Here is a 26,856-nt window from a genome sequence, read left to right as displayed (position 1 = left end):
ATAAAGTATTTTTTTATTAGACTCCAAATGTAAAACACACACACACACACACACACAGTCTCTCTTTCTCTCTCTCCCTCTCTTTCTCTGTGTATGTCTTGTGTTTCTCTCTCTTTCTCCCTCCCCCCTCATTCTCTCTTTCTCCCTCCTCCCTCATTCTCTCTGTCTCTGTCTCTCTCCCTCTCCTCCTCCCTCTCCTTCTCTCCCTCCATCTCTCTCATTCTATCTCTGTCTCTGTCTCTGTCTCTCTCTCTCTCTCTCTCTCTCTCTCTTTCCCTCCCTCCCTCCCCCCTCCCTCTCCCCAAGATGTCTCTTTGCCCAAATTCTCCCCCATCCTCCTCCTTCTGGCCCCAGCCTCAGCCTCTCTCCACCACCCACCTTCACCTTCACCTACAGGCTTTCTCTTGCCCCCCACCCAAGTTTCATGCTCTTCTGAGCCCCAGACTTCCCTCCCCAGGTCCAACCTCCTCTCTCCAATCCAACCCCTAACCTCCTTCATTCTGCTCTATCCCAGAATCCTCACCCAGTCCCATCATCTCCCTCTCAGCCTCAACCCAGGCCTTTCCCCATACAGTAGAAAGGTCACTGCCTCTGGAGTCAAAGGACATGGGTTCAAATCCTGTCCTTGACTCTTACTACCTGGGTGACCTTAGGCAACCAATCATGTGAGATGTATTCAATGCCTACAACAAATATACTCCAAGTATTCTGACTATTGCTTCCCAGTTTGGACCTCTGTGCCCTCATTTATAAAATGGGACTTTCGGCCCGAGTTTTCTTTCACACATAGTTCTAGGGCCCCAGGCCCTTCAATCCTCTCCCTGGTCCCCATCTCAGCTTCAGCCCACCACAGCCTCCTCCCACTGCCCAGAACTCTGCAGTTGTGGCCTCACGTGGGAGGGCAGGATTAGAGCAAGAGAAGAAAGGGCCCCCTAGTCATTGGGGCAGAAAGCTTCCTACTCCAAGGTTGTTCCCTCCCCTTTGTTTCACCTGGCCAGGCCTCAGGCCTAACTTCCTTGGGAATGCCTCTAACCAGTCCTCCCTCCCTCTGGTGAGGGAGAAGTCATGTAGTACAATGGGTTCAAATCCAGCTTCAGACACTTACTAGCTGTGTGATCCTGAGCAAGTCACTTAACCTCTGCTTGCCTCATCTATTAAATAGGGATAATAATTACACTACCTCCCAGGGTTGTTGTGAGGATCAAATTAGGTAATATTTGTAAAGAGTGGCCAGCATACATCAGGTGCTTCATAAATGCTTGTTTCCTTCTTTCCAATTCTTGTTGAACAAAAACATTTACTTAACTACAACACAGAAAGACTACTGAGCACTGGCTCCTTGACTCTAATTGGCCAAAAGGGAATGCTGTCTGGGGCAGCTAGGGGGCGCAGTGGATAAAGCACCGGCCCTGGATTCAGGAGGACCTGAGTTCAAATCCAGCCTCAGACACTTGACACTTACTAGCTGTGTGACCCTGGGCAAGTCACTTAACCCCAATTGCCTCACCCCCCCCCAAAATGGGAATGCTGTCTCCATAGTTCCAACTGTAGTTTCTTAGACCAATTAAGTCTCCAGGACGATTTCTTTGCTTTTTGAGGAAGAATGTGAAGTAGATGGTGCTCCCACCTCACACCCAACAAGGGCAGGGGCTGTTCTTGTCTTTAGCTGCCAGGCAGACCTTTTTGGAGGGGAGGGGAAGGTAGGAGGAAGGTCTGCATCTGTGATTCTGACAGTGTTTGGCCCTCCTGGTGCGGGGCAGAGCCCTCACTTGTGGCAGGCACTCCCTCCCAAGTGCGGGAGGCAGAAATAGTTTGACTCAGTAAGGCTGAGGATCTGGTAGGGGAATCATGGATTTTAGCCTGGAGAAGATTCTGAAGTGCGTGTGTTTGGGCCGGGGGAGAGGATGTGAAGCCTGCTTTCAGGTAATGGAAAAACTGTTATACGGAAGAGGAGAGAGACTCATCTAGCTCAGTCTCAGAGGGTAGAGCTGAGAACTGTGGGTAAAGTGTGCAAGGAAACAGATTTGTCAGGAAAAAAACTCCCCAGAGTGGCACGGAGCCTGCGTACCTCAAGAGGCGGTGAGCTCCCCATCCGAGGTCTCTGAGTAGACCAGACCAAGTGGTCTGCTATGCTGCTGAGCTTTCAAGAGTTGGTCCTGTCCATGGGACACCCCTTTCCCTGGCTCCCTTTTAAAAGCCGCACCCCCCCCCTATTAGCGACACTCCAGCCAAACCACCTTCTTCTTGTTTCCCAGCCTCCACACCTTGGCATAGGCTGTGCCCCTTATCTCAAATTCTCTCTCTTGTTGACTCAAAACCTCTTGGAAGACCTAGCTTCCTTCAAGTCTCTACTATAAGAGGTCTTTCCTGATTGACAGCCCCAGTTGTTACTGCCCTCCCAATCACTCTGTAATACACGCACACACACACACAAATCTGTGAATCAGTCTCATCCCCTCACGATATAACCTCCCGAGGGCAGGGATTCGTTCTCATTTTTGTCTCTGCATCCTTAGCACTGAGCACAGTGCCTGGCGCATAGTAGGTGCTTAATAAAAATTTGTTGATTGATCGATCACAGATTTGGGGACGTTAGAGGTCATTTCATCCGACACAAAAGGAAACTGAGGCATATGCCCAGCCACGCCCCACCTACCACCCTTAGCTCTGATTTCTCCTCTGTCTCAGGGCACAATTGTTACACCTTCCATGTAGCTGCACTCTGGGAGGCTCAAGGCTTCCTCGTAGGTAGCTTTGCATGTAGATTTTCCGAGTGTGTGAGCATGCACATGCGCCCCGGGGGCGGGGAGTGTGTGGGTGTTAGTATGACTTGCCCATGTGCCTGTGTGTGTGCCCGTGTGTGGGTGCAAATGGGCTTGGGGGACGGGGAGGGGAAAGGAGAGAGGGAAGCAGGCTTTCACATGCCTTTGGCATGAGGCAGGGGGTCAGGGAGGGGGGGTCCCCTGCTTCATCCTCTTGGAATTTAGGAGAAAACTCTCCTGGGCCTTAGGGATGGGCTCTGGCCCCCAATGAACATTGAGCTTTACAGTACCAAGGAGCAGAGCTGGGCTGGTGCCCACATGGAGCCCAGATTCCCACACTTGGCTGCCCCGCCCCGATCCCAGGGGAATCAGAGTCACCCAACACAGTGAAAAAGTCCAAGACCAATATGTCTCTGGTTCCATCCACCAAAGAAAAAATGAAAAAGAAGATCTGAGAATCAGAGTAGACCCAGGAGCTAGGGGAGGGGAGACTCAGAGACTGAGGACAGAGCAGGGACCAACAGCTGCCCTGGCCTGCCCCACCCTCACAACAGCAGCCCAGCCTCAGGGTCACACATCCCTTCCAAATACCACCACCCTTCCTTAAAGTCCTGGGTACAGTGGAAAGAGCCTTAGCTCTGGAGTCAGGGGCCCTGGGTTCAAATTTCAATCTCAATTTGCTACCCGTGCATGACCTTAGGAAATCACTTAACCTCTCTGGGAATCAGTTTCCCATTGGTAAAATTAGGGGGTTGGACTGAAAGGTCTCTGAGGCCTCTCTCAGTTCTCCCTCTATGATCCAAAGATCCCAAAGACGTCTGCTATACCCCCCCCACCCCAGCCCCAAGGGATGAGTGCCCTTGCCCCTCCCCCAATGGGAGCCATATCCGTTCACCACACAGGGTGAAAGGTCCAACAACAAAACACTCCAACCCTTTTATTCTTTATTATCATAATTTTCATAATAATTATTATCAGTAAAGTGTATAATAAGAATAGACAAGAACAAAAGAAGAAGCAGCCACCTCTGACCCACAAGGTGTGTGTGTGTGTGTGGTATGTGTATATGTGTGTGTATGTGTGTGGCAAGTGTATGTGATATGTATGTGGTGTATGTGTCTATTGTGTATGTGATATGTATGGGTGTAATGTGTGTTGTGGGGGGCGGTGTTCAGGGGAACATGGAGGGCATGGAGGGAAGGGAGACCCTGGCTGGACTCCCAGGCCCTGGAGAAGTGAGGCCAAAGGATACAGGCCTTTCTTTCTCTGCCCCGTGCCCCTCTCTTCCCACAGTCCGGTGCTCCCTCACTGGCCCCGGCTGGGAGCTGCTTGGCCTTCCCTCCAGATCACAGTCCCACGAGCAGCCCCATGAAGTCTGAGCCGTTCTGGATGGTGAGGGCGGCCCCAGCGCTGTTGTCCACAAAGATGGAGGTGTACTGACCAACCTAGGGAAGAGAGAAACAGCCCGGCATGAGAGGGGACTGGGGACTGAGGAGGGTGGGCAGCTGCCTCTCGGCCACCCCAGGGGCAGGGGAAGGACGATAATCCAACCTCCTCCCCTCGAGCATCTTCCCCTTGCAGAGAAGATGGGTATGACCAGAAGCCGGGCCCAGAGCAATGGCGGTCACAGGGCTGGGGCCTCTCTATGGGTGCTGCATTTCTCTCTCCTCGCCCGTCCTCCCCATGAGGGACGCAGACCCCTTCCCTGCCCCTATCATTACCTGAAGCTGCAGAAGCCCCTGCACATGCACCGTGAAGATCTTGCTGTTGCTCTCAAGGCCGGTGATCACCTCTAGGGACCTAGAGCCAGAGCCAGCAAAAGGGCATCAGAGATTGTGGGTAGCCCTCGAGCACCGGGCAGGGCTGGTGCTCGTGTTTCTTTGTTAAGGGCCTTACTTTGGGCCATTGCTTGCTCTGGATCCTGCTCCTCCTCCCCTGGAACAGAGACCCCCATGGGACACAGTTGCGTCTCCCCTGTTAGACCGTTGGGATTCTAAGCTCTCTTGACCGGCAGGGAGCTCACACCTCTGGGAGTTGAGCTCAGTCTTTGCACTGTGTCACCTTGGTATGAGTCTTTGCGATCAGCTGGGGCTGCAGCAGCTGCCTGGGTCTTCTCCTACCACACACCCATGCATCCTCCCTCCTTCTCTCTCCCTAACATTCGTCATGAACCTTTGCCCCTTCTCTCCTGAAGCTCCCCATATAGACTACAAATGCTTTCCCGGAAGAGATTCTTCCTGTGCTCTGAATGATTGGGGGGGGGGTAGGCAGAGCAAGACAGAGAATAGAGACAGGGGTACTTAGAAGGAGGGAGATGGAGAGTGGGTACTTGGAAGGAAGGATGGAAAGACAGGGGTGCTTGAAAGGAAAGGAATAAAGAGGGGGGTGATTGGAAGAAAAGGGGTGAAACTCCTCCATTGTGACACTGCCATTCTTCCATGGGGGGCACAAGGGGGCATATTGTCTCTGTTTCCCCAAGTGCTACTGCCAGCCTCCCCCCTTAAGAGTGGGACTGAGGGGGTGGGGACAGGATCGAGTGATCTCATGGATGAGACCCCAATAGTTATGCTGGACCTGAAGAAAAATCCCTCTAGATCCCAACTCCATTTGAAGGCCTGGGGGAGGGATCAGGGGGTGATAGGAAGCTCACTACCCCCTGAGACAACCCATTCCACCTGGGGAGGGGCCTGGCAGAATAAGGCTCATCTTGCTACCCTTCAAATACCAGAAGCCAGACGGCTCCCAGGTTCCCAAAGTCTTATCTTCATTTTTCGTCCAGATATTGAAACCACCTCCTAATCTATTTCCCTGCAATCCCCCCTCCACCCAGCTGCCCAAACAATCTTTTTGAAGACTCAGGTCTGACCATGTTCCTCGTCTATATAACTAAACATCCCTCATTCCCTCAACTGATACTCACATTGTTCAGTCTGAAAGGCCTGTCCAAGCCATCTTCTCAATATTCTTCTATTTATCAATGTCTTTCTTTTTTTTTTCTTTTTGCAGGGCAATGAGGGTTAAGTGACTTGCCCAGGGTCACACAGCTAGTAAGTGTCAAGTGTCTGAGGCTGGATTTGAACTCAGGTCCTCCTGAATCCAGGGTCGGTGCTTTATCCACTGCGCCACCTAGCTGCCCCTTATCAATGTCTTTCTTAACAGGTGAATCCCAGAATTGAACGCATCCTTCCCAATGCTATCCAACCCAGGGGAGAGTACAGGAAGACTGCCACTTTAATCTTAGAAGCTATGCTTCTCAATGTACATTATTTTGGGCACACTTTTGACTCATACTAAGCTTGTACTAAAACCTCAACATCTTTTTCAGACCAACTGTTGCCTAACACACTTCCCCATCTTGTGCAATTCATTGTTTGAACCTATGTGTTGACTTTACATTTATTTTATTTATTTTTTTTTGCGGGGCAATGGGGGTTAAGTGACTTGCCCAGGGTCACACAGCTAGTAAATGTTAAGTGTCTGAGCCAGATTTGAACTCAGGTCCTCCTGAATCCAGGGCCAGTGCTTTATCCACTGCGCCACCTAGCTGCCCTGCCTTAAATTTATAACTATTGCAATGCATCAGAAGCCAAGGCTGGGATGGAAAAATCTGTACAAATGACATTCACTGTCTTTGTCTGCCCCTTTCTAGCCATGAGGTAAGGAGAGAGGAGCACTGATTTCCCTTACTCCCCCTTCCAAATGGCCCAGGAAGACTTCCCTTTGGGGGCTATGTTATGCCATATAATAGGTTTTCCTAAAGCATGAGATCCCTGGACACCCTCCTCCCCGGGTGGTGATGACTCCAATCCTGGCCCTGCTGCATAGCTAAGGAAGTGGGAGGCCAGAGGAGCCCAGGACCTACCTGAGGAATGAAAGCACAGTACTCACGTGTGTCGGTGACACAAGGATTCAATACAGATCAGCACACGGACATTGTCTCGGGCCCTCAGTTGGGCTCGGCTCTTCAGCTCACTGTGATCTTAGAGAAAAGTATCAAGGGTGAACAGAAAGCCTGCTAAATATTTAAGCCCAGCCCTGACTGAATGCCATCATTATCACAGTCACGGATTAAAGCACTCCTCAGAAAGAGTGGCCAATCTGTTTAAGAGAAGCAACAGAGCTGGTGGGAGTGTCAGGAAGATCTGGGTTCAAATCCTTCTTCGGACACATTATCTGTGATCCTGGGCAAGGCCCATCAGAGCCCCAAGAGGAGTTGCCAACCTGCAACTCCCGTGGAGGGAATTTCTACATTAGGAGTTCCTCACCCAGATGAAGCCCCCTCTGCCTTGAAGAATTTCCCGGTTTCCTCAAGTGTTCCCTCCTTCCCACTACCCCGTTGCTAGTGCCCTGTCCCCAAGATCCCTTTCTGTTTGCTTCTCTATGGATGCAGGATCCAAGATCTAGAACTAGAACCCATTTATTCTAAAATATAAAAGAATTGCCTGGGATCCTGAGAGGTTGAGATTCGGCCAGGGTGCAGCAGTTAGTATATATCCAAGGTGAGACTTGAACCCAGGTCTCCCTGCCTCTAAACACTGCACAGACTCACACTCACCGATGTGCACGTTGGCTGAGAATTGGTAGATGCCGGACACAGGGGCGGTGAAACGGCCTGTAGAAAGGTTCAGGCCTGATCCCCTCAGGAAGGCCCCCTTGGCCAGAGGCTATGAGAAAGTAACACTGAGTTAGCATCTTAGAGAGTCCTGGGACACCACTCTAAGCTTCTGCCTCCTCTCCAAGTCTAGGGAACATGGAGGACACATCACAAAAGGGAAACTGAGGCACCAGGTCATTTGGAAAAGTCTGATATTTCATTTATTGTGAGACCCTGGCAAGTTCTCTGGGCCTCAGTTTCTTAATCTGTAAAATCAGGGGTTTGGCCCAGATGACCTTGAGGGTTTATTTTGGCTTCAAATTTAGGATTCTGGGATCCGTGGTCTCTAACAGGCCCCATTTTTCCCACCCTGACTCCTCCATGAGCTCCCTGACATCTCTGGTGATCTCCGACCCTCTTCTATCAGGGCTGAATCCTGTCCACCCCTGCTCCAGAGTGAGAGGAGAGGAAGCCAACCAGAGAGAAGGAATAGCCAATTCCCCACCAGAGAGCAGCTAGGTAACACAGTGGACAGAGAGCTGGACCTGGAGTCAGGAAGACTCATCTTCCTGAGTTTAGATCCTGCCTCAGACGTTTCCTGGCTGTATGACCCTGGACAAGTCACTTCACCCTGCTTGCCTCAGTTTTCTCATCTGTCAAATGAACCGGAGAAGGAAATGGCAAACCGCTCCAGTGTCTTTGCCAAGAAAACCCCAAGTGGGTTGGGTGTGACTAAACAACAACAAAACACCCATCAGAGAGCATCCTCTCCAATATCTTCCCTGTGATTCCTACCATTTGCACTCCCCACCCCCACTCCAGGCTGCCTGCCTGACCCCACTCTCCCCTGGACTGCCCCTGTCCTTGGCTTTGTATCTGGAAGAGAACCTCCGAGGGCGTCTGGCCCATTTTATAGATGAGAAAACTGAGGCCATGGTGATGACGCAACTTCCCGGATCCCCTAATTCCAAGTCCCTTGGGGGCGAGGGAAGGGCAGGGGAGGAGAGACTCACACAGTCAATCTTCCTCCCCCCCCCCAGCATCCCTCTCCCTCATCTGACATCTCTGCTGCCTTTGAGTCCTACAGAAGAGGGCTCCCCTCCCTCCCCCCCCCCCCATTAAAGCAATTACATTAATAGAAGAAGCAACTTAATTCCCAGCCACTAACTATAGAGGGAAACTGCAGGCACCAGAAGATGATCCTAGATAAAGCCTTCCTGTCTCCTCATGCCCCAGGCGCTGGCTTCCTTTCTTTGGGGGTTTCGGGTGTGTGCGTGTCTCTGAATATGGCTGATCTCACAGACAAAATCGTTTTATATACTTTGGGGGGAGGGCGGTTATCCCAGATGACCCCAAATCATCTTTCAAAGAGCTCCCAGAAGGCAGTGAGAGATTAAGTGAGCTGTTCCAGGTCACAAAGTTAGTGTTAACGGTGAGATTTGAACCCAGACCTTGTGATTCTAGGGCCAGTGCTCATTGAGATATGTCTTGCTTCCTCTCAATCGCTGGTTCGAAAAGCACTTCATATACATCATCTCAGCTGAACTTCACAACATTCCCGGGAGGTGGGGAGGGGGGAGTCTATGGGCATTATGAACCTATTTTTACAGGTGGGGAAACTGAGGCTGAGAGCGATTAAGTGACTTACCCAGGGTCATACAGCTAGGAAAGGGCAGAGATGGGATTCGAACTGAGGTCTTAACTCCATCCCTCTCTCCACTGAGCCATGAAGAGGGTATCCCAGGCCTTGGTGTTCTTGCCCAGACATGGGGAGGGAGAGGGAGAAGGCCAGAAAGCCCCCCCGGGCTCACCGCCTGGAAGTTGTGCAGCTCCATCAGGGTCTTCTTGTCAATGACCAGCTGGGCTTTCAGCTTGCAATGAAAGGCTTCTTCCACACGCCTATAGGGGGCCGCTATGGAGTCCAAGGGCCGCTGGCTGGGCTGGGCCAAGGCCACCATGGCTGCCCGGCGCTCTGTGGCCTCTATGGGGAACACCGGTCATAGAGACCCCAGACTCACCCTGGCTTTCCTCCTCCCTGACTCCCCAGGGGCTTTTCTTCTGTTCCAAAGGTGACCAGCTCCCTCCTCAAGGCCGAGGTGCTGTCATCTTTGGCTGCCCGGCTCAGGGCTGCCCTCCTACATGAGAGGCCTTCCCGATCCCCCCCCTCAGTTGTTAATGCTCTTCCCTGACCCCCCAAATTCCTTTGCATTCACTCTAGATGAATTCTGTAAGCTGGTATATCTACAGGTGATATATTCTTCACATGTCCAATATTCTTATATATTTATATCATACACAGTAGGTGTCTTGTTGTTTTTTTTTGGTGAGGCAATTGGAGTTAAGTGACTTGCCCAGGGTCACACAGCTAGTAAGTATCAAGTGTCTGAGGCCGGATTTGAACTCAGGTCCTCCTGAATCCAGGGCCGGTGCTCTATCCACTGTGCCACCTAGCTGCCCCCACAGTAGGTACTTAATAAATGCTTCTGGAAATGAATGGTTGGGACAAGGAATCAGTTCCAAGGCAGGGGGCAAGGTCAGAGTCAGGCCAGAACTAGAATCCGGGGTCAGTCAGTTCAAAGAACTAGTTCAGGGTCAGGCTGGGGCTGCTGTCAGTTCCAGGGCCAAGGTCAGGGGGAAATTTGGGACCAGAGTCAAGGGCTCAGGGGTCAGTCCAGGGCAGGGTCCTTTCTCACCTTTCAGCATGTCCTTGAACTCCTGCAATAGGGCTTCCTGGGTAACTTCAGCCCCCGGGGGACCTGGGGGACCAGCAGGGCCTGGGGGGCCTGGAGGGCCCACAAGGCCACGCTGAAAGCAAAAGAGACAGTGAGAATCAAAGTCCCAGCAGAAGTGCCCCCCTCAACCATGGCCCCTCCCCCAGGCATAGGACGACCCCACCACTCCCCTCCCCCAGCTAAGTTTAGCCTGGATCTGGGCGACTTACTAATTTCTTGTCTTTCCCTCTGCATTTCTTCCGGGGTGTCCCATCATCTGGCCTCCGGACGAAGTTCAGCCAAGTTTTGTGGGCATCGGTGAGCTCAGGACCTGCAGCCTCAGGTGGCTGAAGAATCAATAAGCACACGGCTTCAGCCTCCACCCTAGGATCCCTAGGAGGGCTTCTCCCAGGGGGAGACTGCCCCCTCCCCTCCCCCACTGCCCTTCAGCCCCGGGGGGTGGGCTCAGAGAAGCTGGTCTCAAACTCTGACTCCTAACAATGCACCAGACCACCACGATGGACCCCATAGAGCCCAGTATCGAGTGGCAAGAAATCCACAGCCTGCGACGGGCTAGGGGTGGACACAAGTTAGATCATCCCAGTGGGAATAGAAGAGGGGAGTGCAATGTCGTCCCTTTTGGGGGGACCCTCCTCCCCTCCTCCACCTCTGTCGTTTATTAAGGTCTAACAACTCCCCCAGGAACCCAGGAGTCCTGGCTCTGGGCTGACTGAGGCCAGAGCCAGACCAGGGACTGTGGTCAGGTGGGTAGCGCCCGCCTGGAGCCAGTTGGATGAGAGGATTCTGGGACTCCCAGAGGATGTTGTTAGGCCTAAGCAGATAGTGGGGAGGGAGGGAGGTCAGCTGTATACAGGCAAAGGGAGGCACCCAAATAGCAGTCCCAGGCTTCTGATCCTGGGGAGCTTCCAGTAAAATGTAAGCTTCCTGTGGGAAAGTAGCCCCCAGTGCCCTGTGTGGTGAGAGGTATGCTGGAGGGGCAGCTAGGTGGCACAGTGGATAGAGTACCAGCCCTGGATTCAGGAGGACCTGAGTTCAAATCCAGCCTCAGACACTTGACACTTACTAGCTGTGTGACCCTGGGCAAGTCACTTATTTTTTGCCCCACACAAAAAAAAAAGAGAGAGAGAGAGGTATGCTGACCCTGAGTGGATCTCCCTGGTTTTCAGTTTCCTCCGTTATTATGCGAGGGTGTTGGAGCAGGTGGCCCCCAAGCCCCCAGCTAACACGTGTAATTTCTATCCCATTTTAAGATTTTCAAAGCACTTTATAATTATGATCTCATTTGATCCTCACAATAACCCTGGAAGGTCGGTGCTAACATTGTCCTCACTTTACAATAAGAAAACTGAGGCAAACAGGTGAAATGACTTGCCCAGGGTCACACAGTCAACCAGGATGGGTCAGAGGTCTTCCCGCCTCCCAAGCCAGTCCTCCATCCACCCCTACAGATGTACAGGTGGGGCCATCCTCCACCCCACCCCCGCCCATCAGAGGGAAGCTGGCCAAGGGAGCAGAAACAGGTTCCTAGTTGGGTCCAGGCAGGAATTCCTCTCCAGCCAGGCCAGGCTTTGGCCTCCGCTTTTAGCCGGGGGCAGGCAGAGGGGAGGGGGCCAGGCAGGCAACATCCAGAAAGGACTTTTGTTCCAGGTGCTTTGCTCAGGGAAGGGGGGAGGGAAGGGAGAGGTGTCAGAAGGAGAACTGGGGAAGGGGGAACCATTTCACAATCAGCTCCGGGCCTCAGAGAGGGCCAAGGCAGAGCCAGGCCTGGCATAGGGAGGGGGGGAAATGTGGGCAGAGGGTATGCCCGAGGGGCCAGATGTTTCAAAGGCAGGCAAATGGTTTTCACTTGGCGCAGTGCCGGGCACTGCTGACGCCTTGCTCCCTCTGTAATGACTGAGGGGGTTGGCAGACTCCCAGCCTCACACCCAGGCTGGGCCAGGCTGCTTCTCCCAGGCAGCCACGACCCGTCCTCCCAGGTTCACAGACGGAGAGCTAGAAAGGACCTCTAAGATCATTCAGGGCATGCCCTCCCGTCGTGTAGCAGTGGCAGAATCAGAACCTGTGTCCTCTGATTTCAAGCCATCGATCACCAGGCTGGCCTGCCCTCTTGCTAGCTCCCTCTGGGAAGGGTCCCCAGCCCCTTCCCAAGCCCACATCCTGGTCCTCTGGTACAAGTGGAGAGCAGGGAGATCGAGATGACTTGCTGCTCTCGGGGCCCATCTACAACAAGGTCCCCAGGGGCCCCCTGGAAGCTGGGGGGATAGAGGCAAGCTTAGCACCCCGCTGTCTGGGGCTCTCTCTTCTGCATGCCCTTTCTCTCCCCCACCCTGTCTCAATCCACCCACAATATGGTGGCCAAATTTCCATCGGAGTCAATCAAAGCCTGAGACTTTTCATCCAGAGTAGAGAATGAGGTGTTGGGGCCGGGAGGGGGCCGGGGAAGAATGTATCACATCTGAGCAATGCCGGCTGTCATCCCCCGCCCCCCCCACCAGCCTAGCCCCACCTCATCCTCCCCTACCCGCCCCCCATTCTCTCAGGGGAAGGGGATGGGTGTGGATGAGAAATTCAGTCCTTCTGCCTGGAACAGGAAGCCCATAAAACAAGGCCATGAGCTTAACAGACACTGGCCCAAAGCTCAGAACCACTGAAGAAGGGATTTCGATTCCCGCCAACCCTGGCTCCCAGTTCCTAGCTTCCAGCTCCTGGCCCCTGAGCCCATGGGAATTCAAGTTGGAGGCCGGCGGAAGGTGCAGAGAAGTATATCCTCCTTATTCATCACCCCATCCTCCTCAGGATCCCTGCCCATTATACCCCCATTAGCCTCACTGCCTCCCGCCTGACCTTCATTATCCTCCTCCCTGACCACCCTCATGCCCTTGCCTCCCTCACTCCCATGGTCCGTTTCCATGCTCCAGTACCATCATCTCCCACCTCCATGCCTTTGCCTAGGCTGTCACCCATGCCTAGAATGCTGTCCTTCCTGACCTCTGTCCCTTGAAATCCTAATTAGGCTCCCTTCAAGTGCTACCTCCTCCAGGCAGTTCTTCCCAATATAGCCCCAGTGCTCTCCCTCAGTCCACTAAAATTGCTTTGCATAAATTTTTAAAATTTATTTAAAATTTATTTTATTTTGTAGGGCAATGGGGGTTAAGTGACTTGCCCAGGGTCACACAGCTAGTTAAGTGTTAAGTGTCTGAGGCCGGATTTGAACTCAGGTCCTCCTGAATCCAGGGCCTGTGCTTTATCCACTGCACCACCTAGCTACCCCCTGCATAGATTTTTTTTGCTCCTTATTTCATTTTTATATCTCCTTAGGCTCATCGATCACAAGCTAGAAGGGACCTTTGAGATCATTAACTCTTTTTTGCAGATAGGGAAACTAAGACCCAAGGTTACAAAGCTAGCAAGTATCCAAGGCAGGATTCGAACCCAGTTCTTCCTGATGCTTTATCCAGCGCTCTATCCACCACACCATGCTGCTGCATCCATTTCATTGCCTCCTTCCCAATCACCCTCAAACCCCAATTCCAGTGTGACCTTGAAAGTAGGCACTATTTCCTTAGAGCTTAGCACTGTGCCTAACACATTTACTGAATCTTAGTTGAGTAGAAGAATTTCCCCTGCACTCATCACGCCCATTGCCTCATTACTGCTCACCATCCCCCACTAATTCCTACATTCCCATTACCTGTATCCAACACGGGGTGTTTGCTTCCATCACCCTTAGATTCCCATTCCTGGCTTTCTGCTCACCCCTCCTCTGCATCCCATATATCACCACATAAGTGAGTTATGACCTCAGGCAACCCAGACCCCCCCCCCATTTTATTTTTTGTTTGTTTTTGTTTGTTTTTTGCAGGTCAATGAAGGTTAAGTGACTTGCCCAGAGTCACACAGCTAGTAAGTGTCAAGTGTCTGAGGCCAGATTTGAATTCAGGTCCTCCTGAATCCAGGGCCAGTGCTTTAGCCACTGTGCCACCTAGATGCCCCCCATTTTCTTAAAAATAGGTCCCACACCTGGGAGTTTGGGGGGAAAACAATAAAAGCTGTCTGGGACAAAGGTTTGGGAGCCTCAGTCTCCCTGTTCAGCAGGAGAGAAGGAAGCCCATGTCAGTGACTGCTTGACCCAGCATCTGCCCCATTGTGGGCCTCAAGCCTCCACCCTTGGAAAACCTCTCCCCGTTGGGCACTGTGCTTCAGCAGCTCAGCAGGCAGCAGGGAACCAGCATCCGAGTCAGGCCTAATTAAGTAATTAGTGTTAAAGGGAAAATCTGTCAAGGAAGGAAGGACTCTGGGCCCTGGGAGTCAGGGAGGCCAGGTCAATGACCCCATTCTTCTGTGGACTGGAGGGAGCCACCAGCCCCCCGAAGAGGAGCCCCTGACCTTGGGCACAGCTCCTCCATCTAGTCCTGTCCCAAGGAAATGGGGTGGGGGGGGGCTTGCAGAGGCCTAGAGTCTGAGCTTCCCGGGACCAGGAGAATTTCATTTCTCTGGGAAAATCAGCACTGGGTCCAGCTTTCCCTCATCCTCTCTCCTTCCCTTGGCATTCCAAGGCCCACCTTCAGGCCCATAGAGGATCCCAGGGCCTCAGAGTAATGTCTAAACCCCCTCCTTTTTACAGATGAGGAACATGAGACCCACAGAGAGCAAGTGACTTGTCCAAGCTCACATAGGTAGCAAGTGTCAGAAGCAGGATTTGAACCTAGGTCTTTGGACTCTGGAGTTGGAGATCTTGCCAATCTCCCAGGTAAGAAAGGAAACCCGGCAGCAGAAGGCAGTTATGACATGTTGATTGAACAGGGACAAAGGACCCTAGACCAGAATGTGACCACGTCTCAGAAAGAGCGTCTCAGATCTAGAATCATAGACCCTGGGTGAGAAACCTAACCGCTGTTGACTAGCTGTGTGATCTTGAACAAATCACTTCCCTCATGGGCCTCACTTTCCCCTTCTGAAAAATGAGGGGTGGTCTCTAAGGTATCTTCTAATATCAAAATCTATGTTTCTGTGGTAATCCCATATTGGGGAAGGCCGTGGGGTATAGTCGAAAGAACATTGATTTGGAGTTCGAGGTCCCGGGTTTGAGTCACACCACCTGTGTATATGCCTTGGGGCAAGTCACTTAATTTTTCTGGGCCTCAGTGACTTTAAGAGTCCTTCCCACCTCTCTGCCTATGAGCCTAAGGTACTATTATTAGGTGAACTCCAAGATCTCTGGAGAGAGAAGAACACATGCTTCCTCTCATCCTTCCCCAGACCACTGTCCTCCTGTCTCCTGACATCTGGAAGGGGAATAGTGAGGGAGGTGGACAGCCCATGGCCTGCTCGCAGGCCCAAGGGGAATCCAAGCAGCCAAACCGTGCCCAGCGAGGCAGCCCCATTCCCATTTCCTGGAGGGGAAAATCAAGGTACCCAGAGCCAATGGGATAATGACCTCAGGCCTCAGACAGGAGCCCAGGAATTCAGTGTCTGTAAAGCTCCTGAGGTTATCCAGGGCTGTCTCCAGGAGAGGAAGACAGGGCACCCAGGGGGCTGGGTCAGGAGCCCCTGCTCCAGTGTAGAGATCGGAAGGTGCCAAAGGCCCAGCATCAGCACAGCCTTGACAGCCTTGGGGAGGCCATCAGAGTATGCCCACCAACCTTCCCCTCCTGGGCCCTGCCATTCCCTGAGCCTGAGGTAGCCCAGGGGAGTAAGGACCATTAGGGAGCAAGGGGGCATCCCAGGGAGGCAGGGAGGAGCTGCCTGGGTGAGCCAGGATCGATGCCCGGCCTCTGCTTCCACAAGCAGGCTCTTCATCTCCTTCCTGGCCTGGTTACCGTTAGCTCTAGGTCCTGGATACACGAGGACCCCAGGACGTCACACAACGCTCCCTGTGCCTGCCACACTCACAGCATTCACCCCCAAGGTTCCATATGCCCCCTCCCTAGCAGGCCCTCCATAGGGCCACATATCCTGGCATGATGGGCATCCCAGAACATCAGGTACCCTCTGACACACTCTTCCCACACACCAGACTTCCCCCCACCACCTCCAAGTCATCTCTCCCCTCTGCTTGGCACTTGAGGTGCCCTTGGATGGGGGGTCAGGTTTTATTCTCAGGCAACCATCCTGGGACCCTCAGGGTCCCCTTGACCATCTGTCAGCCTCTCCCATCTTTGAAATGGGACCCTGGCAGGCCCAGTGCATCCATGCCAGGGCACACCCAGCCCCACATGGGCCCTGGAGGCTGGAAGATGGATGGGTAGATAGTATCGATGATGTACTAGGGAGATGAAAAGGGCCTGCCGAGGCGAGGCTGCCAATGCTGGGACAGCCCGTCTGGAGCGTGCGAGCACGCGCACACACCCTGAGTCTGGAAATGTACCCAGGGCCTAGAAACGCCTCCTTCGCAGGCCCACCTCCAGACATTCAGGCTGAGGCTGTGGGGTGTGCAGCAGGGCAGGATGGTCCTCCATCCAAGCTCCACGGACCCAGGCTGGCCACTTCAGCCTGCCCAGAAGCACAGAGGACTGAGCCCAGGGCTTTGGGACTGTCTGGGTGACCCTGGACAGGTCACTGGACCGCTCTCAGTCTCAGTTTTCTCCTCAGTAAAGTGGGGCTTATCCCAGCCATTCCCTCTCAGGATTGCACTAAGGCTCATAGGAAATCCAGGCAAAGTGGCTGACCAGCGGACAGTGGTGGGCCTTAACAATGAGCATTGTGTAGGGGCAGCTAGGGGGCGCAGTGCATAGAGCACCAGCCCTGGATTCAGAAGGACCTGAGTTCAAATCTGACTTCAGACACTTGACACTTACTAACTGTGTGACCCTGGGCAAGTCACTTAACCCCGATTGCCTCACCCAAAAAAAAAAAAAAATAGAGCATTGTGAAATATTATAGCATCGTCACTGTATTTGAGCCTCACAATCCCCCTCTGAAAAAGGTGCTGGGACCACCCTCGATTCTACAGAGGAGGCAGCTGAGGCTCAGCAAGGTGAAAAGGACTTGCCCAGAGTCACCAAGCAGGTGTCTGAACTTAGGGCTTCCGGATTCTGAAATGTGGGGCTTCTGGGCTAGCCATGGTGCCTCACTGTCTCTGTGTATGGAAGCATTTTGCAAATCTTAAAATGGTCTATAGACATCAACTGATTGCATTAGGGAAGGGGGGAAGGAAAGAGGAAGGAAGGAGGGAGGAGGAAAGGAGAAGGGAGGGGGAGGGAAGGAGGAAGGGGTAGAAGGAAGAAAGGAGGAAAGGGAGAAGGAGGAAAGGGGAAGAGAGGAAGGAGAAGAAAAAGAAGGAAGGGAGGAGAAGAGGAGGGGGAGGAAGGAAAGGAGGAGGGAGGAGGAGGGAGGAGGGGGAAGGAGGGAAAGGAGGGGAGGAGGAGGAGGGAGGAAGAAGGAAGGGAGGAAGGAAAGGAGGAGGGAGGAGGAGGGAGGAGGGGGAAGGAGGGAAAGGAGGGGAGGAGGAGGAGGGAGGGAGAAGGAAGGGAGGAAGGAAAGGAGGAGGAAGGAGGGGAGGAAGGGAGGGAGGAGGAGGGAGGAAGAAAGGAGGGAGGAGGGGGAAGGAGGGAAAGGAGGGGAGGAGGAGGAGGGAGGAGGGGGAAGGAGGGAAAGGAGGGGAGGAGGAGGAGGGAGGAGGGGGAAGGAGGGAAAGGAGGGGAGGAGGAGGAGGGAGGAGGAGGGAGGAGGGAAAGGAGGAAGAAGAGGAAAGAGGGGAGCATTGAGTAGAGCAGGAAAACAACTCTGGGCCGAAAGTGTCCCTTTCTTTTGGGGGGGGGCGGGGCAAGGAGGGTTAAGTGACTTGCCCAGGGTCACACATCTAGTGTCAAGGGGCTGGGGCTGGATTTGAACTCAGCTCCTCCTGAATCCAGGGCTGGTGCTTTCTCCACTGCACTATCTAGCTGCCCCCGTCCCTTTCTTTTGAGGTCCAGCTCAGATGCTGCCTCCTCCAGGAAGCCTCCCTGATCTCCCCAGCACACAAAGATCTCTTCTTCCTTGGGCTTTGCCAGATCCTCTGCCTGGATCTCTCCTTTGCCACCTTACTTCCTCCCTTGCTGATGGAGCAGCATGATTGACTTTGAGAAGCAGTGTGGGATAGTGAATACTACTAGCCTTAGAGTACAGACATCCTGGGTTCAAATCTCACCTCAGACACTTCCTACCTGGGTGATCCAGGGCAAGTCACTTAAATTTTTATGGCTCTCGATTTTCCTCCTCTCTACAGTTAAGGGGGTTAGATCTGATGACCCCTATGATCCCTTCTAGTTTTGTTGTTGTTGTTGTTGTTTGTTTGTTTGTTTGTTTGTTTGTTTGTTTGTTTGTTTGTTTGTTTGTTTGTTTTGCGGGGCAATGGGGGTTAAGTGACTTGCCCAGGGTCACATAGCTAGGAAGTGTCAAGTGTCTGAGGCCAGATTTGAACTCGGGTACTCCTGAATCCAGGGCTGGTGCTTTATCCACTGCGCCACCTAGCTGCCCCACTTCTAGTTTTAAAGGCATCATAGTATGACCTTTCTGGGCCTCAGTTTCCTCTTCTATAAAATGCGGTGGGGTTGGACTGGGTGACCTCTAAGGTCCCTGCTGGTTCTGAAGCTGTCTCTGTCACACACACACACACACACACACACACATACACACACACACACACACACACACACACACACACACACGCCATAAACTCTTTGAAGGCAGGACTCATCTGTTTACCTGAGCCCAGAGCCTCAAGCATAGGGGGCCCTCTCTCCTTTGCCCTGATCAGACAGAGGCAGACACCAAGATTCTCTCTGGGCCAGGGCTCAGATCAGGGGCTGCAGCCCCTCACACAGCACGGGAGGGCAGGTGCTGGTCAAGAGATCCAAGAGCCGCTTGACCCTCGGGTCCCCTGAGCTCCCCCAGCCCAGAGTAATGGAGAGCCAGAGATGAGAGTTCCTGATGCCTGTTGGGACTTTGCGGCAGTGGGCAGGTACCACTAGAAGGAAGGCAACTTCTGCCCAGGCATCTGGAGTCCCAGGGGTGCCTGGGCCCTGGGTATCCAGACAGCGGCTTCCTTCCTGCTGACTCCTGGCTCCTGAGGGACCTCTTCTGACCCTTCTGTTCAGGCTGGGGGTTGTTACTAGGGGGAGCCTCTCACCTGGGCCGCCCCCTTGGGGAGCCGGGAAGCCAATTAAACTTAATGGGCCTCAACCCCGCCAAGGAGATCATCCAAATGATCTGGGCTTCAAAGCGTTAATTGATGTGCCGTTGGGAACCCCCGAGTCCTGGCTGGGGCCCAGACCCCACCCCCCCTTTCATCGAGACCTAGTCCATAAGGCAGCTGGCACCCCACACTCCCTGGCCCCTTCCCTGCCCAGCAGCCTCCCCTTAGACTTGCAGGGAGAAGGCTTCACAGGGTGGGAAAAAGAGGGGGCTCTACTCCAGAGCCTTTTCAGAGCCAGATGCCCCTCGACTCTCCTGCCCACAGGCTTATGGATGGATGGATGGATGGATGGATGGATGGATGGATGGATGGATGGATGGATGGATGGATGGATGGATGGATGGATGGATGGATGGATGGGTGGGTGGATGGGTGGGTGGATAGATGGGTGGGTGGATGGATGGATGGGTGGGTGGATGGATGGGTGGGTGGATGGATGGATGGGTGGGTGGATGGATGGGTGGGTGGATGGGGGGGTGGATGGATGGATGGGTGGGTGGGTGGGTGGGAAGATGATTGGATTGAGGGCAGGTTCTCCTTGACACCGGGATTAATTCTCATTCCCCCAAATTCTTCCACTATCCCCCCCATCCTCAGTGACCAAAGCCAACCCACAGTCTCCATCAAATACTGCCATGTGGTCAACATCCCTCAAAAAATAGACTGCCCTTAAGCATGGAGAGATAGGCAGCCAGAGAGACTCAGAGACAGAGACAGGGACACAGACACTGACAAGGCTCGGAGACAGACAAGTACAGACAGAGACAGAGAGATGCTGACAGTAACAGAGAGGGACAGGATGGCAGAGAGGGTGAACCAGAGAGACAGGCAGAGAGATAGACATAGAAACCAACACTGAAAGACAGACACCAATGGTGACAGATAAGGAGAGATGGAATGAGACAGGCAGAGGCAGAAACAGAGACAGAGAAAGATGGGCCAAGAGGCAGTGAGGGAGAGCAAGAAAGCATCCCAAGGCGACTTGCAAGGGCTCACTGGGAGAGGCTCCGGGGCTCTGGGCTGCGTGTAGTTTTCCTTCCCTAGTGACCCATTCCCATGATTCCTCCATGCTCTCAGACCCAAACCACGGGGACCAGGGCAGCCCCAGCTTCAGAGAAGATGAGGGATGCAGGAGATACTCATGGCTGATCCAGTTGGTCAGCAGTGGCCATGAGCATCCCGCCTGGACCCAAGCTTCGAATACAAGAAAACAGGAGTTACCCAGAGCCAAGACCTTGTCCACACATGGGTATGGGGGACCTGCACACCCAAACATGAACACATCTACATTCACACACGCAAACACACACGCATCCATGGACGCATGACTCATCACCTGGGGGTGGAGGGAGCCCTCCAACCTGAGAACCCAACTGGGTGCCCCCTCTCATCTAGCCCCACCCACCCCATCAGTCTGTACCTTGGGGTGCCCGGGCAACTCCTCGCTGTTGGAGACAGTGGCATTGAAGGGCTCCGTGTACTGGCTCATCTCCTTGGCCTTCTTGCGTTCCCTCTTGGCGCTGGTGCCCCACAGAAGAGCCATGGCCACAGCCCAGACCCACAGTCTCATGGTGGGGGCAGGGGCAGGGCAGGCAGCCCAGGTCTGCAGACAGAGGGATGGATGGATGGACGGACACGATTCCAGAGGGGTGGGAGCAGGCAGGTGGTCTCTGGGCTCACAAGGCCAGGGCTAGGGAGCCAAGAGTCGGGTGCAAAGGTGGCGAGCCGGAGGACGGAGTCTCTGGGCACAGAGGTTGAGAGCCCTGGCCAGGCAGGTGTTCAAGAACGCCGAGCCGTTGATCCCAGCTTTCTGTTTCGAGGCTCAGTATCTCTTTCCCCAAAGACCCTGGGCTCTCATGAGTATAGGAAACTGGGGGCCCCAGAGCCTGGCAGACATAAAACTCACTGTGCTGATAAGAGGGGGCAGGAGGGGCCCGAGCCCCATGGGCCAGGAAAATGGGTCTTCCCTTCAAGGGGATTGACTCTCTCAAGGTCTGGAGGAACTAAAACGGAAGGCAGCTGGGCACCTGTCTCAGGAAGGCTCCCCAGGTGGTGGGGCTGGGCTGGGTTCCTTCTGCCCTGCCTGGCTGCTGTCCTCCCTCATAGGGCCCCGGGGAGACCCCCAAGTCCCTCTTGATGCTGTGTTTGCAGCCGCTGCCCCATCTTCCTCCTCGACGCTCGCACCCCAGGCCAGATGTCAGCACATGCAAAGGGGGCTAGAGAAGCAGCCCCGCCAGGCCTCCCGGGAGCAGGACAGGGTGGTTCTGGGAGGGCAGGCTAGGCGGCCGCTGCGGCTGTCAGGAGGCAGACTCACTCTCCAGACTCATGTTCCCGCTCGGCGAGCCAACCAGAAGGGGTTTGCCTTCCTCCTCAGCCGTGCGCCCCGAGGCGAGCTGGGTCGGGCTGGGCTGGGCTGGCCCGGCGCCAGGGAGCCTTCCTCCGCTCCGCTCCGCTCCGCGGGACACTCTCCCTCCGTCTCCCGCTCGCTGGCTGTCTCACGAAATAAATAGTCCTTTTCCTGAGAGCCTTTCCATCAAGGGGGAGGGGTCATCCCGCGCTCCGTCTCCGGAGCCCCAGTCTGCTCCTGGGCCCAGGCCCGCTGCTGGCGGGGGCCCCTGAGCAGCCTGGCCCAATCACCGGCTGCTGGTACTTTGATTAACGAGGAGAGGGCTGCCTGCTGGAGCCTGGGGAGCAGGCGCCGCCGCAGCCGCTCACCCCAGAGCCCTTTGTCCCCTGCCCCCCCGGCCCCCTCTGGCGCCCTCCGGCCCCTGCCCGCCCAGGGCCGGGCTCCCGGGCCCGGAGCAGCCGGGCATTAAATAGTTAACCCTCCCCCCCCCCAGCCCCCACCCCTCCCTTCCAACTCACATTCCAGCTTAACTATGTGCCCGTCTTTATTTGTTAATAATATTTAACCTCCGTTGGCGCCTTCTGGAGGACCCCCCCCCCCAGGTTGGTGGCAGACAAGCCCTGAATTTGTCAGAATGCACCTGATGACATGTTAATAGCTCCATCTGTCAAAGGGCACCTAACCACCTCTGACAGACCAGCCCGCAGCCCGGCCCGGGGAGCACGTTCTCCCAAGGGGCAGAGTTCCCATCCCGCTCCCTGCCCGGACAAGTCAGCTGGTAGGGGCCGCTCCCCGCCACCCCAGCCCTCCAGAGCACGCCCCGCCTGCCAGAAACCTCCCTCCCTGCTCAGCCCCCGCGCCTTCCAGGAGGCTCAACGGGCTGCCGGGGCTGGGGGGTGGCAGCGAGCTCAGGCTAACCCCACTGGCAGACAGGTCCGGGAGGCACCGGACCGTGAGGGACCAAAGGCAGTGAGCACGTGGAGGGGAGGGGGAGACTGTGCATACCTAGATCTCCCAACTCGTCACTTGCATGTGAGAGAGATTCATTCGTTCGTTCATTCAATATTCACTCACTCTTTCACTCGTTTGTTCGTTCATTTATCCATTCACTCCATCCATTCATTTACTCACTCACTCTTCAGGACACTCCTATCATAAGGTGGAAAGAACGTGAGTTCAAATTTTGTCTTTGCATTTATATTCCTTGAGTGACCATGGGCCAGTCTCTGGGTGTCAGTTTACTTTTCCGTAAAAATGAGGGGACTGGACTCAGTTACCGAGAAGTCACTTCCCCTCCCCAAAATCTATGGTCCCATTATGTGCTCTGCCCTGCATGTGTACGGATAATCTATGATGTCGATGCCTGGCACATAGTAGGCACTTAATGTTTCTTGACTGAGGATAGCTCGTTTGCCAATGCAGGCCGGCACCCCCAGGTCTCCGAGAGCTGCCTGGGGCATGGAGAGTGTAAAGGACTTGCCCGGGGTGGCTCAGCCTGTGGGAGTCAAAGGCACACGGTGGATGGTCCGCCAGCCAGAAGGAAAACAGAACAGTCTCTGCCCTCAAGGGGGCCAGGGGAGATGGGAAGATGGAAGATGGACTGTTACACAGCATTGAAACAGGCAGAGATGACACAAGGAGCAAGAAATAGGCACGAATGTCAGGGAGACTGAGCTGGGCCTGAGGGACAGGAGCCCCACACCCTGTGCCTCAGTTGACCAGCTGAGTCTTTGGCTCACCCCCTGAGCAGCAATTTTGGAAAGACTGGGAACGAGGAGGAGAGAGCCCCCTCCCCTCAGAAAAGAGCCTGAGCCTAGGGGCTGAGTAGGGACCGAGGCTTCATTTGGTGTAAGGTAGAGGGCACCCTCTCTCTGCCTCTCCCTCTCTGTGTCTCTCACTCTTGTCTCTCACTCTGTGTCTCTGTGTGTCTCTCTCTGTCTCTGTGTCTGTCTCTGTCTTTCCATCCCTCTGTCTCGCTATCTCTCTCTGTCTCTGTCTATCTCTGTCTCTCTGTCTCTCTTTTTCTGCTCTCTCTCTGTCTCTCCGTCTCTCTGTGTCTCTCTCTTGCTCTCTGTCTCTCTGTCTGTCTCTGTCTCTCACCCTGTGTCTCTCCCTCTGTCTGTGTGTCTCTCCCTGTCTGTCTCTGTCTCTGTGTCTCTCCCTCTCTGTGTGTCTTTCCCTGTCTGTCTCTGTCTCACTCTCTGTCTCTCTTGCTTTCTTTCTGTCTCTGTCTCTTTTTCGCTCTGTCTCTGTCTCTGTCTCTCACTCTCTCTGTCCCTGTCTCTCTCTCCCTGTCTGTCTCTGTCTCTGTCTAGCTTTCTGTCTCTGTCTCTTTCTCGCTCTCCCTGTCTCTGTCTCTGTCTCTCTCTGTGTCTCTCTCTTGCTCTGTCTCTGTCTCTCACCCTGTGTCTCTCCCTCTGTCTGTATGTCTCTCCCTGTCTCTGTCTCTGTCTCTCCCTCTCTGTGTCTTTCCCTGTCTCTGCCTCACTCTGTCTCTGTCTCTCTTGCTTTCTTTCTGTCTCTGTCTCTTTTTCGCTCTGTCTCTGTCTCTGTCTCTCACTCTCTCTGTCCCTGTCTCTCTCTCTCACTGTCTGTCTCTCTCTTTGCTTTCTGTCTCTGTCTCTTTCTCACTCTCCCTGTCTCTGTCTCTTGCTCTGTCTCTGTCTCTGTCTCTGTCTCTCTCCCTCTCTCTTTCTCTCTCACTCTTTCTAGGGTAAGGGAATCCCAGGAAGGGCAAACCTCTCACCCCCTGACTTTGGCCCTCTGACCCTCCCTACCAGAGAGGAAATGCATGGGTGACCCCAACAAGAATTTCCCAGACCTGGGGATGCTAGGGGTCAAGGAGAGAGCACAGCCTGACTCCACATCTCTCCAGCCTTCAGGAAAATTTCCCCACCTCAATTAAAGTCTTCCCTGTGTGCCCCCCACCCCAACCCCCACCCCAACAAGCCACAAGACAGAGAAAGGTCGTGGGGAGGTCTACTGACTTCAGCTGCTTCCTGCAGCTCCTGGTCACAAGTCAGGATGTGCCCCATAATCCATTCCCCCGCCCCCCACCCTGGCCCCCAGCCCCAACCTAAGATCCTCTCCATCACTGAAGATAGAGCTGGGGCCCAGGTAGCCTGTGTGGGCTCACAGCGCCACCCTGTGGCCATGACTACTCTTTGTCATTTGGGTTCTTGGAGTTTTACCCTCATTTCTTTGGGGGAAGCTGCAGGACGGACAGAGATCCAATCGCAGAATCTCAGAGCTGGAAAAGGACTCAGAGTGATCCCTCATTGCCTCAATGGGTAAAACTCTGGACTAAGAGTCAGGAAGACCTGAGTTCAAAAGCAGCTCGATTCAATCAATCTATCAAAAGTATAAACTTGACTCCATTAGAATGAATGAGGGGGGCAGCTAGGTGGCACAGTGGATAAAGCACTGGCCTTGGATTCAGGAGGACCTGAGTCCAAATCTGGCCTCAGACACTTGACACTTACTAGCTGTGTGACCCTGGGCAAGTCACTTAACTTTCACTGCCCCACCAAAAAAAAAAAAATGAATAGGGGAAGCTGGGTGGCAAAGTAGATAGCGCAATAGCCCTGGAATCAGGAGGACCTGAGTTCAAATACAGCCTCAGACACTTACTAGCAGTGAGATCCTGGGCAAGTCACTTAACCCTGATTGCTTAACCAAAAAATAAAAAATAAAAAAGAGGCCTATATATAAAAACAGTAAGCCAGCTTCAGATTAGCCTAGTTAGAGGTAGAAGGCGTTCAGCCAAACTCCTGAGAGGGACCACCTGAGATCATGTGAGTTCAGGAGGTCCTGAGGTCAGTCTGTTCAGAGGTCTCTCCAACAAAGGGAGAAAAAAATAGTGCCAGGCCCTGTGAGATACTCCCCACCCCCCTTTGCTCCATGTGCTCCCTGAAAGCATTGCTCACCATCTTTACAAAGAAGAATCGAAGTGGTGGAGTGGATAGAGCTCAGGACTAGGATACAGAAAGCCCCAAATTCATATCCTACATTAGACACAAGCCTCTGTGACAAAGGTAAATCATTTAAATTCTGTGCCCAACTCACAGGGTTGTGGGGAGGGTGGAAGAAGGAGCCATTGGCAAAGCACTATGTAAGGTGCCATGTAAATGTCATTGTCATCATTTTTATCATACTTTAAAAGTGAGTCCACCCTCCCCTGTGACCTCCTGTTTGTGAGGCAGGCAGGTAACAAGTATTTATCAAGAGTTTACTGTGGGGGCACCTAGGTGGCACAATGGATAAAGCACTGGCCCTGGAGTCAGGAGGACCTGAGTTCAAATCCAGCCTCAGACACTTGACACTTACTAGCTGTGTGACCCTGGGCAAGTCACTTAAATGTCATTGCCCTTGAAAAAAAAAAAGAAAAAGAAAAAGTTCACTGTGTACTGATCCAACCATTCTGGAGAGTAATTTGGAACTATGGCCAAAGGTCTATCAAACTGTGCATACCCTTTGGCCCAGCAATACCCCTACTAGGTCTGTATCCCAAAGAGATCATAAAAAAAGGAGAAGGACCCACATGTACAAAAATATTTCTAGCAGCCCTCTTTGTGGTGGCAAAGAATTGGAAATCGAGGGGATGCCCATCCATTGGGGAATGGGTGAACAAGTTGTGGTGTATGAATGTAATGGAATACTATTGTGCTGTAAGAAATAATGAGCAGGAGGAGTTCAGAAAAACATGGAAAGATTTAAGTGGAGTGATGTTGAGTGAAGTGAGCAGAACCAGGAGAACATTGTGACAGTGACAGCAACATTGTTTGATGATCCACTGTGATAGACTTAGCTCTTCTCAGCAGTGCAATGATTCAAGACAGTTTCAAAAGATTTATGATGGAAAATACTCTTGACATCGAAAAAAAGAACTATGGAGTCTGAATGCAGATTGAAGCATACTATTTCATTTTTTTTTGGCTGTTTTTTCCCTTTTGTTCTGATTCTTTTCTCACAACACGATTAAATGTGGAAACATGTTTAACATGATTATAATATGTAATCTATATCATATTGCTTGCTTCAGGAGGAGAAAAATTTGGAACTCAAAATATTGCAAAAATGAATGTTGGAAGCTATCTTTACATGTAATTCGGAAAAAATAAAATACTATTAGGTGAAAAAAATTAAATGTTTATTTTTAAAAAGAAGAGTTCACTGTGTGCTGGGCAACACAAGTACAAGCAAAACCAACTTTTTAAAATAAGCTCTGCTCTCAAGAACATACATTC

General features: G+C 53.1%; 1 protein-coding gene across 1 annotated transcript; it reads right to left on the bottom strand.

Annotated features, from left to right (window-relative positions):
* Nucleotides 1-3,728: 3,728 nt before the first annotated feature.
* C1QTNF12 (C1q and TNF related 12) lies at nt 3,729-21,880 on the bottom strand. The gene is made up of 8 exons (XM_043995921.1): nt 20,684-21,880; nt 10,298-10,414; nt 10,050-10,161; nt 9,168-9,337; nt 7,318-7,426; nt 6,651-6,741; nt 4,484-4,562; nt 3,729-4,207 (listed from the first exon to the last, which is right to left on the bottom strand). The coding sequence occupies exons 1-8, from the start codon at nt 20,831-20,833 to the stop codon at nt 4,109-4,111; spliced, it is 927 nt and encodes a 308-aa protein (XP_043851856.1). The 5' UTR covers nt 20,834-21,880; the 3' UTR covers nt 3,729-4,108.
* Nucleotides 21,881-26,856: the final 4,976 nt, after the last annotated feature.

The sequence above is a fragment of the Dromiciops gliroides genome, chromosome 3, assembly GCF_019393635.1.
Source record: "Dromiciops gliroides isolate mDroGli1 chromosome 3, mDroGli1.pri, whole genome shotgun sequence".
Classification (NCBI taxonomy): domain Eukaryota; kingdom Metazoa; phylum Chordata; class Mammalia; order Microbiotheria; family Microbiotheriidae; genus Dromiciops; species Dromiciops gliroides.
The sequence above is the reverse complement of the archived record's forward strand: the minus strand, read 5'-3'. Positions and strand labels throughout refer to the sequence as shown.